The sequence below is a fragment of the Nycticebus coucang genome, chromosome 4 (assembly GCF_027406575.1).
Source record: "Nycticebus coucang isolate mNycCou1 chromosome 4, mNycCou1.pri, whole genome shotgun sequence".
Lineage (NCBI taxonomy): Eukaryota > Metazoa > Chordata > Mammalia > Primates > Lorisidae > Nycticebus > Nycticebus coucang.
This window is the reverse complement of record NC_069783.1, coordinates 126,259,860-126,279,212: the sequence shown is the minus strand read 5'-3', so window position 1 is coordinate 126,279,212 and position 19,353 is coordinate 126,259,860. Positions and strand designations below refer to the sequence as shown.

Here is a 19,353-nt window from a genome sequence, read left to right as displayed (position 1 = left end):
AAACTGGGAAGGGTTTTGCCCTCTCCAGTAGCCACTGAGCAAGGGGGCCTAAAATAAAAAGGTCTGAAGTGCTGGAAGCAATCTACATCTCAGTACTCTCCAAACTACTCAGAGATGGCTCCCTTCCAGGACCCGCCCCACTCTACGGAGAACCTTCCAAGGAAAAGAACTAAATTAGAGCAGGATAGAAGTAAGATGGACAAAAGAATGAGAAAGGCCAAGTAAAAGCAGGGCAGGAAATCTCACAAAGTAAGCCACTGTATTTCTCAACAGGACCTGGAAATAGCAGAGGAGGGAGTTTTGTGAAGTAAGAACAGCTATCTGAACTAATTCACTTTCTAAAAAACTTGGGAAGTCTAGATTCACACACTAAAAAGCAAAAAAACCCTCATGCCTGTAATACTAGCACTCTGGGAGGCAGGCAGGCAGGTAGATTGCTTGAGCTTAGGAATTTGAGACCAGCCTGAGCAAGAGTGAGACCCCATCTCTAAAAATATCTGGGTGTCGTGGTGGGCACCTGCAGTCCCAGTTACTTGGGAAGCTGAGCCAAGAGAATGGCTCAAGAGTTTGAGGTTCCTGTGAGCTATGACACTACAGCACTCTACCAAGGGTGACAAAGTGAAACTGTCTCAAAAATAAATAAATAAATAAAAAGCAAAAAAAAAAAAGTGTGTGTGTGTGGCAAATCCCCAAATTACTATAAGGGGGAAAAAAAAAAGAATTAAGGAACAGAAGAATAAATAGCCCTATAGAAAGCTAAAGAGATATGGTCAAAAGAGATAAAACTATGATATACTATTAAAAATGAGAAAAAAAGACACTAAGAAACGTTATGTCAGATCTCAAAAAACTCGAAGTGACAGAAATCAAGACAAAATTATAAACAAAAGAAAAATCACTCCAGAAATGAAGACTAAACAAGAAGAAACACAAGAGCTAAGAAGGACAACAAAAGAAAAAAAGATAAAAAGCAAAAAAAAAAGTTAAGTCTAAAAAAATGAACAAGGAAAAGGTTTGGAGAAAAACTGACAAATAACAGAAGAGAGGTAAAGAAGATAAAGCCTATGGGTAACAGGAGTCCCTAATTAAGAAACCAAACCAAGGGAAAAGAATACTAAAAACTACAATTCAAGAAAACACCCCCCAACAGCAAAAAGATTGGAAACTATATATTGAAAGGAAAATGGAATAATATATTTAGATATTCAAAGAAAAAATCTTAAATATCCAGAAAAACTCACTTCCAAGTGTCACAGACAAGCTACTATTAACAAGAACTCAGAGAATATTGTTTTCATGACCCTTTACTAAGTAATCCACCAGAGAACAAGCTACAGGTGATCCAAATGACTAGCAAAGAACTGACATAAAAACTGATGGACTGTGCTAAGTGTGGTTATTTATTTATAGAATTAAGACAGGAGAGAATGTTCAAGGTAATGGCTATGGGATATTGAAACTATAGAGTACGTTTTTTTTTAAGGGGGGAAAATTTAGATAGCATGGGCTAAAAAGTTGTCTTTTTTTTTTTTTGAGACGAGTCTCACTATGTCGCCCTCAGTAGAGTGCTATGGCATCACAGCTCACAGCAACCTCAGTTGCTCTTGGGCTTAAGCGATTTTCTTGCCTCAGCCTCCAGAGCAGCTGGGACTACAGGCGCCTGCCACAATGCCCAGCTATTTTTTGGTTGCAGTTGTCACTGTTTAGCAGGCCCGGGCCAGGTTTGAACCCGGCAGCTTCAGTGTTATGTGGCTGGCGCCCTACTCACTGAACTATGGGTGCTGAGCCAGTTGTCTCTTTTTTAAAAAACTATTTTCAGCAATCAGAATGGTGATGATATTTTCACTCTGAGGCTATTGTATGTGTATGTACGATGTGAAGAAGCAAACAAGATAGATCTGGATATTCTAATTCATCCTCTGCATCCTTGAGAACAAGGATTTTCAATGTGGAAGAAAGTAGACCAGTGATATAACATCAAAGAGGTTAAGATGTACAGGAATACCTCATTTTATTGCATTTCACTATATCACATTACATAGATAAATGCACGTTTGACAAATTGAAGGTCTGTAGCAACCCTGCATCAAATCGGTTTGTAGGTACTATTTTCCCCAATACCATGTGCTCACTTCATATCTCTGGGTCACATCTTGGTAATTCTCAAAATATTTCAAAGTTTTCATTATTATTATATCTGTTATGAAGATCTGTGATCAGTAATCTTTGACATTACTGTTATAATTGTTTTAGTGCCACAAATTACATCCATATAACACAACAAACAATAAATGTGTGTGTTGTGACTGCTCCACCAACTAGCTGTTCCTCTGGCTCGCTCCCTTTCTTTAGGCCTCCTTATTCCCTGAGACAACAACATTGAAATTAGGCAAATTAGTAACCCTAAAATAGTTGTTAAATGTTCAAGTGAAAGAGTTGCATGTTTCTCACTGTAAATCAAAATCTAGAAATGATTAAGTTTAATGAGCAAGGCATGTTGAAAGTCAATAAGCCCAAAGCTAGGCCTCTTGTGCCAGACAGCCAGCCAAGTTAGGAATGCAATGAAAAAGTTCTTCAAGGAAATAAACAGAGCTACTTCAATAAACATATAAATGATAAGAAAGTGAAATAGCCTTACTGTTGATATGAAGAAATAATTTAATACTTTGGACAGGAGATCTCAAGCCAAAGCCTAATGCAGAGCAAGACCTCAACACCCTTCCATTCTCTGAAGGCCAACAGGTGCAGAAGATGCATAACAGTGTGAAGCTAGAAGAGGGTGATCCACAATTTAAGGAAAGAAGGCACCTCCATAACAGGAAAGAATAAGATGAAGTAGCAAATGATGATATAGAAGCTGCAGCAAATTATCCAAAAGACCTAGTTAAGATCATAGATGAAGGTGCCTACAACAACTACACATTTTCAATGTAGACCAAACAGCCTTACATTGAAGAAGATGCCATCTAGGACTTTCATAACTAGAGAGGAAAAGTCAATGCCTGGCTTCAGGGCTTCAAAGGACAGGCTGATTCTCCTGTGAGGGGGTAATGCAGCTGACTGTAACCTGAAGCCAATGTTCATTTACCATGCTGGAAATCCTGGGGCCTTTAAGAATTGTGCTAAATCTAGCCACAGACCCAGCTATTCCCAGCTACTCTAGGGGCCAAAGCAAGAGGATTGCTCATGACTATCCTGAGCAACCTAGCAAGACCCCCATCTCAGAAAAACAAACAAAAAATTAAAAAAAAAAAACCACTGCGCTAAATCTACTCTGCCTGTACTCTAGAAATAGATGGCAAGAAATCTGTTTATAGCATAGTTTACCGAATATTCCCAGCCCACTGCTGAAACCTACTACTTAGATAGAAGATTCCAAGTATTACTGCTCATTGACGACACACCTGATCACCCAAGAGCTCTGATGGAGATGTACAAGAAGATTAATGTTGTTTTCAAGCTTGCCAATACAACATCAATTCTATAGTCCATCAGTCAAGGACTAATTTCAACTTTCAAGTACTATTATTTAAGAAATGCATTCCATAAGACTATAGCTGTCCATAGACAGTGATTCCCCTGATGGATCTGGGCAAAGTAAATTGAAAACCTTTTGGAAAGAATTCACCACTCTAGATGACATTAAGAACAATCATGATTCATGGGAGGAGACCAAATTATCCACATTAATAGGAATTTGGAAAAAGTTGATCCCAATCTTCATGGATAACTTTGAAGGGTTCAAGACTCCAGAGGAGGAATTTACAGCAGATGTGGTAGAGAATTAGAATTGTAAGTGGCGCCTGAAGATGTGACTGAACTGCTGTAATCTCATGATAAAACCTGAATTGATAAGGAATTGCTTCTTATAGATAAGCAAAGAAAGTAGTTTCTTGAGATGGACTCTACTCCTAGTGAAGAGACTGTGAATATTGTTGAAATGACAACAAAAAATTTAGAACATTACATTCATTTAGTTGATAAAGTAGGAGGAGGTTGGACTCCAATTTTCAAAGACATCCTATTGTGGGTAGAATATTATCAAATAGCATCACATGATTCAGAGAAGTCTTTCAATGAAAGGAAAAGCCAATCAATGTGTCAAACTTCATTGCGGTCTTATTTTAAGAAACTGCCACAGCCACTCAACCTTCAGCAACCACCACCCTGATCACACAACAGCCACTGACATCAAGGTCAGACCCTCTGTCAGCAAAAAATTTAAGACTCACTAAAGGCTCAGATGATCATTAGCACTATTTAGCACTAAAGTATTTTTAAATTAAGGTATATACAATACATTGGGGGGGGTTAGACATAATGCTATTGCACACACTTTATTGACTACAATTTGGTATAAACACAATTCTTATATGTGTCTGTTCTATTATTTATGACTCACTTTATTGCAATATTTGCTTTATTATGGTGGGCTGAAACCCAACCCATAATGTTTCTGAGGTATGTCTATATTCTACAGGTATCCCTGTATTCTGAATTTGACAAAAATTATGATGAAATCACAAGATATTATATCTTCAAATATATACATAATTTCTTGCCTCAGTTACTTGACCATTAAAATAGTGATCGCCATGGTAATAACCACCATAGCTAGCACCCAGACTATGATCTAGAAATATCATTTTCCATTAAAAGAAACCAGAGCTTCTGAAAGAAATGGCTCTTTTTTTTTTTTTTGTAGAGACAGAATCTCACTTTATCACCCTCGGTAGAGTGCCGTGGCGTCACACAGCTCACAGCAACCTTCAACTCTTGGGCTTAAGCAATTCTCTTGCCTCAGTCTCCCAGTAGCTGGGACTACAGGTGCCCACCACAACCCCAGCTAATTTTTTGTTACAGTTTGGCCGGGGCCAGGTTTGAACCCGCCACCCTCGGTATATAGGGCTGGTGCCCTACCCACTGAGCCACAGGTGCCGCCCAGAAATGGCTAATTCTGTAAGAAATGGTCTGGGCAGAGATATACAATGTGAGCCTGAAACACCTTAACATATCAGATAGCAAGGAAGCTATTAAAGACTATGACAGTCGTTTCAAGGGAACTCAAGAATCTTGAAGAGGTTCCCATTGGCAAAGACGGGACAATGTGAGATTTGGGATAACTAAAATGAACTGAAACCCATTAAGTATGCTCATATCCATGCATTCAAATTGAAAGGAAAGGAAAAATAACCTAATTCATCACCTTCTGAAGACAGAAACAATTCATTATCCTGAAAACTGGGTGAATAAAAGGAAAGAACCTAGTATTTATCCTGCTTTCCTGAATAAACTATGCTATTGAGCAACTAAACAGTAAGAACAGGGAACATCATCCTATAAAATTTTACCAGCTAGAAACTGCAAACAAAGTAACAGAATTTATTATTACTATTTTGCAACCCCTAACAAATTGCAGGATCTTTGAGCACCAATAGCTGTACCAATCAAAAAAGAGTGAAAACCAAACATCCTGGCATCTCATGCCTCCTAATGAATAAATTAACACTAGAAACATAGTCTTGCCAAAGGGAGAGAACCAGCTCAGCGCCTGTGCCTCCAGCCACATACACCTGAGCTGGCAGGTGCGAATCTAGTCTGGGCCCACCAAACAACAATGACGGCTACAACCAAAAAATAGCCAGGCGTTGTGGCCGGCACCTGTGGTCCCAGCTACTTGGGAGGCAGAGGCAGGAGAACGGGTGAGCCCAGGATTTGGAAGTTGCTGTGAGCTGTGATGCCACAGCACTCTACCCAGGGCAACAGCTTGAGGCTCTGTCTCGAAAAAAAACCCCAAAGGGATAGAACCTGAATTTGACCACACTTTGGGAACCAGCTGCCAACTTACAGGAAATGTGCAGGACAGGGGAGCATGTGAAACTGCACCGTGAGGTAATCAGTAAAATCCACATGGTTGAAAAGTAAAAGTCAAAGGTGAGGAGTTTTTCAACAGGCACACTGGAAGGAAAAGGAAATGACAGAGGAGGAGCCTACAGATTAAGAAAGACATAAAAGATGATATGTCAAGTTTTTGAAACTGGCAGGATCAATCTAGAGATGACACCTGAATGACTAAACCACAAAGAAAGACAAGGAAATGACTATCACAAAAGACAGGATGGGGGTTACTTTCAGAGGAAGGGAGTCGTGATTGGGATGGGGCACAAGGAAAAGTCTGAGGCTGGGGAAGTTCTATTTCTGGACCTGGAAGGTAGTGTTCTCTCTGTAATAAGTCATTTAACTCAATTCACTCTTTCACTTAACACTTTGGTGTGTTTTTCTATGTATTTTATAATACAAAAGTTTTTACATGACCAGTAATGCTAGAGATACAGGAAAAGCAAGGATGGATCAAACCTACCTCTTTAAAAGAGGTTAAAACTCTCTCTTAGCTTAAGAATTTGGCATCAGGTCTACATAATATTCCTTCCCCTATGCAAAATGTGTCTGTAACCCTTAAAATGATCAATTAGCAAAGCACACTAAACAGAACAATTCATTTTAACAGGAGCATATTTTTTTAATATGCTTTGGCTGCCAAACTCTGAGATGACAGGAGGAGACATCCTCAGTTAAAGGCCCACGAAAAAGTCGGTAAATGTTTAAATGAAATTGTTCAGGAATTACTTTGTGTTTATGTGAAATTGTTGTAATTAATAAAGCCTTCCAAACCATGTGTCCGTCCACAATGAAGAGAAAACTAAACTACCATGGTTCTCCAAGCTCTCCCCCAACACGCGTTGAGACTGCTCACAAGCTCTCCCCCCAACATGCGTGAGACTGCTCACAAGCTCTCCCCTGACACGCGCGAGACTGCTCACAAGCTCTCCCTGACACATGTGAGACTGCTCACAAGCCCTCCCGACACGTGTGAGACTGCTCACAAGCTCTCCCGACACACACGAGACTGCTCACAAGCTCTCCCCGACACATGTGAGACTGCTCACAAGCTCTCCCGACACACGCAAGACTGCTCACAAGCTCTCCCGACACACGCAAGACTGCTCACAAGCTCTCCCCTGACATGCGTGAGACTGTTCACAAGCCCTCCCCTGACACGTGTGAGACTGCTCACAAGCTCTCCCCTGACACACACGAGACTGCTCACAAGCCCTCCCCTGACACACGCGAGACTGCTCACAAGCCCTCCCCTGACACGTGTGAGACTGTTCACAAGCTCTCCCCTGACACGTGTGAGACCATTCACAAGCTCTCCTCTGACACGTGTGAGGCTGTTCACAAGCTCTCCCCATGACACACGTGAGACTGTTCACAAGCTCCCCCCTGACATGTGTGAGACTGCTCACAAGTCCTCACCCTACACGTGTGAGACTGCTCACAAGCTCTCCGCCGACACGCGCGAAACTGCTCACAAGCTTTCCCCTGACATGCGCGAGAATGCTCACAAGCTCTTCCCCTGACATGTGTTGAGACTGCTTACAAACTAATCAGGGACCATTTTCACTGTTTCTAGGGCAGCAACACTCTTGTCCATGCTCAGGCCTAATCTTTTCAACATATTTTGGCTAATGTTAAAAATTGATACAGGCTCGGCACCTGTAGCTCAAACAGCTAAGGTGCCAGCCACATACACCAGAGCTGGTAGGTTCGAATCCAGCCCAGGTCTGCCAAACAACAATGACAACTACAACAAAAAAATAGCTGGCATTGTGGTTGGTGCCTGTGGGCCCAGCTTCTTGGGAGGCTGAGGCAAGAGAATCACTTAAAACCTAGGAGTTGGAAGTTCCTGTGAGCAGTGATGCTATAGCACTCTACCCAGAGTGACAGTTCTGGGCTCTGTCTCAAAAAAATAAAATAAAATAATAAAAACTGATCTAAACCAATAATCACATTTTAAAACTAAAGAACAAAAGGTTTACATTAAATAGTACTCCAAAGCCTGATTTTGTAACCTAAATAAGGAAATTTATTTTACCTTTCAAGTTTTTGTTTGCATATCTTCACAAAAAGGAAAGACTTTCTTAACCAGGGTCCACCAGACAGAACACATCTTTTGACATTAGCTTGGAAATAAGCACTTGCAAAAACTCTTACCATCTTTTAAAACCATGTGGCATCTTAGTTTACCGTCATATTCTGTTTGTGCCAGCAGTTTCTTATCTCTTTTCTTGGGAAGGTCATATAGTCAAACAGTATTCACAAAATTATTGAAAAGTCATTTACTTTCCCTAAAATCATCCCACAGAGTAGATATCAAATGTCAATTAGTACATACACATATATACACAAAAGAAGACAAAAGACAATATAGTATAACCCTCTGATATAAGGGCTTATAAACTTTAATGTAGCTAAAGCTCTATACAATCCAGTGGACAAACTGCTGTAACCTTCTGCTTTTCAGTCCTTCTCTCTCTCTCTCTCCTAAAAGCAGTAGGTGAGTATCACTGGCCTGGCCTGTGTGCGTATCAACCTGAGGAGCTTACCATAACCGTGCAGTCCTCTGAACCACTGGCAATGACTTGATCGTTATGTGGGCACCAGTCTATGTCCAGCACTGGTCCTGTGTGGCCACATACTGTAGGGTAGGATTTGTCGATTCGACCAGTCTGGAAGAAGACAGAAACAAACCTATTATGCAGCATCAACACCACACAGTTTAAAAGTTTTCTCAGGCCATTTCTCTCTTAACTGTCTACATATGATGGCATTAGTCAATATCTACTAGTAAGACTCTACATAAACTTTCATTTCTAGATAAAGCTACTATCCAGGATACACCCTCAAATTACAAGAAGCCAATTTCTAGAAACACAAAGATTTTATTCAATCAACTGCATTAATAGACATAGCAAAAGAGAATACAAGTCTTTTTATCAAAACAAAATAGCCAAATTATAAGGATGTTTTTACTCTAAAAAGAACCAAACAGAAGAAACCCTAAACCTTTGTATTCAATACGTGACATACAACTCTTAATACAGTAAGACAATATCTTTGAATATACAAGTTAATAGTTCTGTAAATAAATGGCACTGTTAAAGTAAAAAAAAAAGTTAAAGTTAAAAAAAAGAAAAGCTTTAGTTATTGCTTAGGAGCTAAAGGGCATACTACATATTAATGCCCCAGTCTCTCCACTATCTTCACTCAGCAGAAATGCCAGCCAGCCAGTCTAATATTAATACTACAAACTTTGACCTCACCCAGTAGTCCCACATCTCATTAAGAATAAAATGTTTGGGTGGCACCTGTGGCTCAACGGATTAGGGCGCTGGCCCCGTATGCCAGAGGTGGTGGGTTCAAACCCAGCCCCGGCCAAAAACTGTAAAAAAAAAAAAAAAAAAAGAATAAAATGTTTAATGTTGGTCATAAACAGTCACCACAATTTGCTTATGTTACACATTTGTTATCTCGCAAGCCAATCCAGCTTATCAGACCAATTTTGTATCCACTAAGATAATCGCTGGTATAATAACACATGGATAAAAGCTAGTTCTTTTTTTAAAAGGGTTAATGGTTGTCCATGCTCAGGTTATATATGTTCTGAGAGAAAGTGTAGGGAGAGGAATCACTGCGATGTGTAACTGAATCTGAATCCGTTTGTTGTCATTGCTGCCCTCTTAGTATGGCAAGTCATTCCAACAATGGGGCAGGCCTCCTGGTAATTTTTCAAGATCAATAATAAATTCTATTGTTTCTCTGATCTGACTTGATTATAGAAATCTCCAGATGTGAAGAGAAGCAGGATGCTAAAGTGCAAAGACCAGACGCTCTGGGATCAGACAGATGTGGGCTCAAATCGGGCTCTACTGATTAAATAGCGGGTGACCTTAGACCCACTATCTAAACTTCATCTCATCATCTATAAAATAGGTAACAATAATACTACCTCCCAGGATTACTGTGAGAATTAAATGAGATAATGTTCTTAGATAAATCATAACTCAGCATTGTAATTATCTACATACGGTACATAAAAAATTTTAATTATAGCACCTGGAATATAATAAATGCACAATTGAAAACTATCACTATTAGTTCTTCCAATATAACAGTTAAGGCCATCACTAAGAATTAACAAATGTTAATGTGTTATTTGTGAACTTTTAAGGCCAAACACTGGACTGAGTGCTAAAGAGACAGACAAGAACAGGGCAGTTGTGTCCTGGCTGAGCGTAGAGACAATGAAACAGCCGGTTACACTGCAGCATGAGACAGATTCGGTAAGGATAGGCGCAGAGGTGGGGGAACAGAGAAGAAGGGCCCTTAACCAGAATTGTGGGGTCACCATCTTTGGGAGGGTTTTCTGCTGAGAAAAGTGAGTTCTATGTTTCACATCCTCCCCTTTTCCCTTGCAAAACTAATTAAACCCAGTTTTTTGTTGTTGTTGCTTGTTTGTTTTTAGAGACAGAGTCTCGCTTTGTCTCCCTCGGTAGAGTGTTATGGCGTCACAGCTCACAGCAACCTCCAACTCCTGGGCTTAGGCGATTCTCTTGCCTTAGTCTCCCGGGACTACAGGGGCCTGCCACAACACCTGGTTATTTTTTTGTTGCAGTTTGGCAGGGGCCGGGTTTGAACACGCCACCCTCAGTATATGGGGCTAGCACTCTACCCACTGAGCCACAGGCGCCACCCTAAACCCAATTTTAATATCCTGAAATCTATCATCAAAAAAGGACTTTAAAAAAGAAAATGTCCCCACTTCCAACTCTTTTGGGAAGTACTCTAAACTTTCTCTTTGTTCTTCCTAAATAAAATCTGTTACCCTGGGAAGAAAAAAAAAAAGGAAATGTCAATGAACACCGTGTTATATGTAATCTTGGCATTAGAATGAGGAACTGCACGGGTCATTTACTGGCAGTGAAGCACCAATATTTGAGAAGCAGACTGCCCAGACCGGGGTCACAGCTCTGCCATTTCCTAGCTGTGGAGATCCTGACAAATGATTCTACCTCTCAACCTCAGTTCCTCCTCTATAAAACTACAATGTTAACAGTTACTTCTTTAAGAGCTGACCCGAGGACTAAACTAGACAATTGAAGGAAAGTACTCAGTATTACCTCAGCATTTGTTACCCCAAACTGAACAAATGCTGGAATCCACTCTACCACATCACTGATGGTATCTCTCCTTAAACAGGGAATAGCTACTAAGCCTAAGTTTCTCCTAATTCTCTTATTGGATTCCCACAAAAGCCAAGTGAAATAGACATTTCAACTGGTACCCCTAGAGCTACCACCCAGGTAATGTTCTACAGAAGTATCACTCAAATGCATAAGCCTAATTTAGATTCAAGAGGCACAAATCCTAAGCACTGTAAGTGAAAATAAACACCTATCTAGTCACATCTAGTGCAACTTACAAACAGAAAATCTCAAAAGCAACCACAGATAAAGGATAGATTACCTACAGAGACAGTAATTAGATTGTGGGCAGCCTTCTCAAATGCAATTATAGCAATAGAGAAATGGACAAATATCTTGGAAATGCTAAGAAAAACAACCACTCTAACATTTTATACCCAGATACACTATCATTCAAGAGTGATTATTAAAAAAAGCAAACAAGACATTTAAGACAAAAAGAGACAGAATTTACCATGTACAGACCCTAGTTCAAAGAATTAAGCTCTTAGACTTATCTCAAAGAATTTTCAAAATTAATTTCCAAGAAGTTCAAGGACTCATTTCAGGAAAAGAAAGGGAAATATAAGAAATGATTGAGACACCAAAATGATAGTAAGGGGAAAAAAGTTGGGAGTAAATATGGTTAATACGTATAAGTACTGACTATGTAAAACCTTAGTATTAATGACTAATTGGAGCACAGATAAAAACAAGGCAGCAGCCTGGCGCGGTGGCTCACGCCTGTAATCCCAGCACAGTGGGAGGCTAAGAAGGGAGAATTGTTTGAGCTCAGGAGTTTGAGAGTTACCTGAGCGAGAGAACCAGACTCCTAAAAATATGAAAAACCCAGCCAGGTGCTGCGGTGGGCGCCTGTAATCCCAGCAGCTTCCAGAGGCTGAGGCAGCGGGATACCCACAGCCAAGTCTGAGGTTGTGTGACGCCATTGCACTCTGCTCAGGGTATAGGGTGGGGCTCTGACGCAAGGAAAAAAAAAAAGCCAAAGAAATAAAAATAAAAAATAAGCAAGGAAATTAAAAAAAAAGCAGCAATAAAACATTAGAAAACAATAACATGTATGGTAAAATGCACACTGTCCGAGTTAAAAGGTTTCAGAGCCCTTCACTAGAGAAAAGCAGGAAAATTGACCAATTTTAGACTTTAAGCCATATAAACATGACTCAAAATTAAACACAAACAGTAAAAGGAAAGAAAATAGAGAACTTTTTTTATATATTAAAAAAGAAAGATGGGAGTGGTGGTGCTGGAATTAAAAAACACATTTACTGGTCCCATATGCCAGAGGTGGCGGGTTCAAACCCAGCCCTGGCCAAAAAAACCACAAAAAAAAAAAAAAAACTCATTTAATCCCATAGAAGGAGGAAATCAAAAGGCAACTGTGGGGGGGGGGGCATATTAAAATATATACCTAGTAACTTATTAATACCAGAACAAATAAACTATAAGATGAAATGCATTATTGAAGAAATCTTCAATAATGTCACTACCCAACATTTAAAGAAACAATTCATTGGGAAGTAATATTGTCACTAAAAACTTTAACTATGTAACCATATCCACACAGCTTCAAAACTTAAAGCGGAAGTTGTCAGGCATGGTGGCTCCCACCTATAATCCTAGCACTTTGGGAAGCCAAGGCAGGTGAATTGCCTAAATAAGAGGGACATGCCATCTCTAAAAACTAGCCTGCCACTGCAGCAGGTACCTGTAGTTCTAGCTACTTGGGAGGCTGAGACAAGAAGGTTGCTTGAACTTAGGAGTTTGAGGTTGATGTGACCCAGGACACCACAGCACCTTACCGAGGGCAACAAAATGAGACTTTGTCTCAAAAAAAAAAAAAGCAAAAGTTGACAGAACTCTAAGAAGAAAATGACAAAGCCATAATCTTAAGAGATTGCCATAAAGATTTAAGAGATCAAGAAGAAAAAATTAATGTGAATACAGAAGATTTTAATAGAATTTTGGAGAATACTAAGAGCAAAATAAATTTTAACAAAATTAACAATTTTGATCTAACATACATATTTAACCCTGTAGTTAATATTTTAAAAGATATTTTTTCAAGCACATATTAAACATTAATTTTTATAAATGGCCTATTATGAATCAATATGATGTGTAGCGTATGTTCTAAGTACAATGCAATATAATTAAAAATTACGGCTCACGCCTCTAAACCTAATACTCTGGAAGGCCAAGGAGGGAGGACCACAGAGGTAAGGCTTTCAAGACCAACCTGAGCAACATAGCAAGACCCCTATCTCTACAAAAAAAAAAAGAAAAATTAGCCAGTACATTTGAACACTTTTAAATTCACTAAATAATTCACAGTTTAAAGACTCATAATAGATAAACCGAACAATAAATAAATAACACTCCCAAATACAGCTCAAATAGATCTCAGTGAAAATTTTGTAGTCTTATTTTAAGAGGGACTTTACCTAACAAATGCAAGCAGTGTAACCTGGTTCTTTGTGCCCTCAATGATTCCCCAACAATTAAAAACAAAAAAGAAAATTTTATAGTCTTAAATGCACATATTAGAAAAGACTGAAAATTAATAAGCCATGCACTTAACTTGAAAAGTGTGAAAATGAACAGAGTGCATCCAAATTAGAGAAAAATTATAAGAGAAGTTAATGAAAAAGATAGTAAATGATAGACTGAATAAAACCGAATAAATCAGGACAAGTTAGAAGGTACTAATAACAGGAATTTTAAAGTGATTAACTTACAAAATATGTTAAAACTTAAGGGAATATGAAAATACTAGGAATAGGGGCTCTCGATGTAGCACCATGACAGGCATCGCCGCCGCCTCCTTCTTCTCCAATACCTGCCGATTCGGGGGCTGCGGACTCCACTTCCCCACCCTGGCCGACCTCATCGAACACATCGAGGACAACCACATCGCTTACTCCTGCCCCTCCCTTCCCCCAAAGGAGGCAAGGATCTGAAACTATCTCTCCTGCAATCAACAATCAGGGGAAGAGGCTCTTCAAGTAAATCCACAGGCACGAGAACTTAAAGAGCAAGAGGAAGTGAAAGGAAAATTAGGGCAATGAAACAGATAAAAGAAATCACCCATGAGGAAGAATCAGCAGAAAACTCGAGGCAACATGAAGAACCAGTCCAGAACAACCCCGCCAAGGGACCATCAGGTAGCTACTGCAGAGGATTCCACCTATACAGAAATGTTAGGAATGACAGAAAGGGAATTTAGAATACACATGTTGAAAACAATGAAAGAAATGATGGAAACAATGAAGGAAACTGCTAATAAAGTGGAAAATAACCAAAAGGAAATCCAAAAACAGAATCAAATAAGAGATGAACGATATGAAGAATATAAAAAGGATATAGCAGAGCTGAAGGAAATGAAACAGTCAATTAGGGAACTTAAAGATGCAATGGAAAGTATCAGCAACAGGTTAGACCATGCAGAACAAAGAATTTCAGAGGTAGAAGACAAAGTTTTTGAGATAACTCAGACAGTAAAAGAGGCAGAAAAGAAGAGAGAGAAAGAAGAATGTTCACTGTCAGAATTATGGGACTTTATGAAGCGTTCCAACATACGAGTTATAGGAATTCCAGAAGGGGAAGAAGAATGCCCCAGAGGAATGGAAGCCATACTAGAGAATATTATAAAAGAAAATTTCCCAAATATCACCAAAGATTCTGACACACTGCTTTCAGAGGGATATCGGACCCCAGGTCGCCTCAACTCTAACCGAGCTTCTCCATGACACATTGTGATGAACCTGTCCAAAGTCAAGACAAAAGAAAAGATTCTGCAAGCTGCCAGGAGTAAGCGCCAGTTGACCTACAGGGGCAAATCCATCAGAGTGACCGCAGACTTCTCTAATGAAACTTTCCAAGCAAGAAGACAATGGTCATCTACCTTTAATCTACTTAAACAGAACAATTTCCAGCCCAGAATTCTGTACCCTGCTAAGCTAAGCTTCAAAATTGACGGAGAAATCAAATCATTTACGGATATACAAACATTGAGGAAATTCGCCACAACAAGACCAGCTCTACAGGAAATACTTCAACCTGTTCTGCACACTGACCACCACAATGGATCAGCAGCAAAGTAAGAACTCAGAAATCAAAGGACAGAACCTAACCTCCACACTGATGCAAAAGATAAAACTAAGCAATGGACTCTCACCAAATAAGACGAATAGAATACTACCACACTTATCAATTATCTCAATAAATGTTAAGGGCTTGAATTCCCCACTGAAGAGACATAGATTGGTTGACTGGATTAAAAAACACAAGCCATCCATTTGCTGTCTGCAAGAAACACACCTGGCTTCAAAAGACAAATTAAAGCTCCACGTCAAGGGTTGGAAGACAATTTTTCAGGCAAATGGAATTCAGAAGAAAACAGGAGTTGCAATCTTATTTTCAGATACATGTGGATTTAAAGCAACTAAAGTCAAAAAAGACAAAGATGGTCACTTTATATTGGTGAAGGGAAAACTACAACAAGAAGACATTTCAATTCTAAATATTTATGCACCCAATTTAAATGCTCCCAGATTCTTGAAGCAAACCTTACTCAGTCAGAGCAATATGATATCTGATAATACCATCATAACAGGGGACTTTAACACTCCTCTTACAGAGCTGGACAGATCCTCTAAACAGAAATTAAACAAAGATATAAGAGATTTAAATGAGACCCTAGAACAACTATGCTTGATAGACGCATATAGAACACTCCACCCCAAAGATAAAGAATATACATTCTTCTCATCACCCCATGGAACATTCTCCAAAATTGATCATATCCTGGGACACAAAACAAATATCAACAGAATCAAAAGAATTGAAATTTTACCTTGTATCTTTTCAGACCATAAGGCACTAAAGGTGGAACTCAACTCTAACAAAAATGCTCGACCCCACCCAAAGGCATGGAAATTAAACAATCTTCTGTTGAATAACAGATGGGTGCAGGAAGAAATAGAACAGGAAATCATTAACTTCCTTGAGCATAACAACAATGAAGACACAAGCTACCAAAACCTGTGGGATACTGCAAAAGCAGTTTTGAGACGAAAATTCATCGCTTTAGATGCCTACATTTGAAAAACAGAAAGAGACCACATCAACAATCTCACAAGAGATCTTATGGAATTGGAAAAAGAAGAACAATCTAAGCCTAAACTCAGTAGAAGAAAAGAAATATCCAAAATCAAATCAGAGATCAATGAAATTGAAAATAAAAGAATCATTCAGAAAATTAATGAAACAAGGAGTTGGTTTTTTGAAAAAATAAATAAAATAGATAAACCATTGGCCAGACTAACGAGGAATAGAAAAGTAAAATCTCTAGTAACCTCAATCAGAAATGATAAAGGGGAAATAACAACTGATCCCATAGAGATACAAGAGATCATCTCTGAATACTGCCAGAAACTCTATGCCCAGAAATTTGACAATGTGAAAGAAATGGATCAATATTTGGAATCACACCCTCTCCCTAGACTCAGCCAGGAAGAAATAGAGCTCCTGAACAGACCAATTTCAAGCACTGAGATCAAAGAAACAATAAAAAAGCTTCCAACCAAAAAATGCCCTGGTCCAGATGGCTTCACTCCAGAATTCTATCAAACCTTCAAGGAAGAGCTTATTCCTGTACTGCAGAAATTATTCCAAAAAATTGAGGAAGAAGGAATCTTCCCCAACACATTCTATGAAGCAAACATCACCCTGATACCAAAACCAGGAAAAGACCCAAACAAAAAGGAGAATTTCAGACCAATCTCACTCATGAACATAGATGCAAAAATTCTCAACAAAATCCTAGCCAATAGATTACAGCTTATCATCAAAAAAGTCATTCATCATGATCAAGTAGGCTTCATCCCAGGGATGCAAGGCTGGTTTAACATACGCAAGTCTCTAAACGTTATCCACCATATTAACAGAGGCAAAAATAAAGATCACATGATCCTCTCAATAGATGCAGAAAAAGCATTTGATAAAATCCAGCATCCTTTTCTAACTAGAACCCTGAAGAGTATAGGCATAGGTGGCACATTTCTAAAACTGATTGAAGCTATCTATGACAAACCCACAGCCAATATTTTACTGAATGGAGTAAAACTGAAAGCTTTTCCTCTTAGAACTGGAACCAGACAAGGTTGTCCTCTGTCACCTTTACTATTCAACGTAGTGCTGGAAGTTCTAGCCAATACAATTAGGCAAGACAAGGAAATAAAGGGAATCCAAATGGGAGCGGAGGAGGTCAAACTCTCCCTCATTGCTGACGACATGATCTTATACTTAGAGAACCCCAAAGACTCAACCACAAGACTCCTAGAAGTCATCAAAAAATACAGTAATGTTTCAGGATATAAAATCAATATCCACAAGTCAGTAGCCTTTGTGTACACCAATAACAGTCAAGATGAGAAGCTAATTAAGGACACAACTCCCTTCACCATAGTTTCAAAGAAAATGAAATACCTAGGAATATACCTAACGAAGGAGGTGAAGGACCTCTATAAAGAAAACTATGAAATCCTCAGAAAGGAAATAGCAGAGGATATTAACAAATGGAAGAACATACCATGCTCATGGATGGGAAGAATCAACATTGTTAAAATGTCTATACTTCCCAAAGCAATCTGCCTATTCAATGCCATTCCTATCAAAATACCAACATCGTACTTTCAAGATTTGGAAAAAATGATTCTGCGTTTTGTATGGAACCGGAAAAAACCCCGTATAGCTAAGGCAGTTCTCTGTAACAAAAATAAAGCTGGGGGCATCAGCATACCAGATTTTAGTCTGTACTACAAAGCCATAGTGGTCAAGACAGCATGGTACTGGCACAAAAACAGAGACATAGACACTTGGAATCGAACTGAAAACCAAGAAATGAAACTAACATTTTACAACCACCTAATCTTTGATAAACAAGAACATACCTTGGGGGAAAGACTCCCTATTCAATAAATGGTGTTGGGAGAACTGGATGTCTACATGTAAAAGACTGAAACTGGACCCACACCTTTCCCCACTCACAAAAATTGATTCAAGATGGATAAAGGACTTAAACTTAAGGCATGAAACAATAAAAATCCTCAAAGAAAGCATAGGAAAAACACTGGAAGATATTGGCCTGGGGAAAGACTTCATGAAGAAGACTGCCATGGCAATTGCAACAACAACAAAAATAAACAAATGGGACTTCATTAAACTGAAAAGCTTCTGTACAGCTAAGGAGACAATAACCAAAGCAAAGAGACAACCTACACAATGGGAAAGGATATTTGCATATTTTGAATCATACAAAAGCTTGATAACTAGGATCTATAGAGAACTCAAATTAATCCACATGAAAAAAGCCAACAACCCCATATATCAATGGGCAAGAGACACGAATAGAACCTTCTCTAAAGAAGATAGACAAATGGGTAACAAACATATGAAAAAATGTTCATCATCTATATCTATTAGAGAAATGCAAATCAAAACTACTCCGAGATACCATCTAACCCCAGCAAGAATGGCCCACATCACAAAACCTCAAAACTGCTGGCGTGGATTTGGAGAGAAGGGAACACTTTTACACTGCTGGTGGGACTGCAAACTAGTACAACCTTTCTGGAAGGAAGTATGGAGAAACCTCAAAGCACTCAAGCTAGACCTCCCATTTGATCCTGCAATCCCATTACTGGGCATCCACCCAGAAGGAAAGAAATCCTTTTATCATAAGGACACTTGTACTAGACTGTTTATTGCAGCTCAATTTACAATCGCCAAAATGTGGAAACAGCCTAAATGCCCACCAACCCAGGAATGGATTAACAAGCTGTGGTATATGTATACCATGGAATACTATTCAGCCATTAAAAAAAATGGAGACTTTACATCCTTCGTATTAACCTGGATGGACGTGGAAAACCTTATTCTTAGTAAAGCATCACAAGAATGTAGAAGCATGAATCCTATGTACTCAATTTTGATATGAGGACAATTAATGACAATTATGGTTATGGGGGGGAGAAGCAGAAAGAGGGAAGAAGGGAGGGGAGTGGGGCCTTGGTGTGTGTCACACTTTATGGGGGCAAGACATGATTGCAAGAGGGACTTTGCCTAACAATTGCAATCAGTGTAACCTGGCTTATTGTACCCTCAATGAATCCCCAACAATAAAAAAAAAAAAAAGAAAAGAAAAAGAAAATACTAGGAATAAATTCGAAAGCACTAGATAAACAGACAA

General features: G+C 39.1%; 1 protein-coding gene across 3 annotated transcripts in view; it reads right to left on the bottom strand.

Moving 5' to 3' along the window:
• The window catches only part of CORO1C (coronin 1C), a 148,960-nt gene that overhangs the window by 74,986 nt on the left and 54,621 nt on the right, over positions 1-19,353 (bottom strand). For all 3 annotated transcript variants that reach the window (XM_053588996.1, XM_053588995.1, XM_053588997.1), the window contains exon 3: positions 8,448-8,570. In XM_053588996.1, the coding sequence (XP_053444971.1) occupies positions 8,448-8,570 (123 nt within the window). The remainder of the gene's footprint in view (positions 1-8,447; positions 8,571-19,353) is intronic.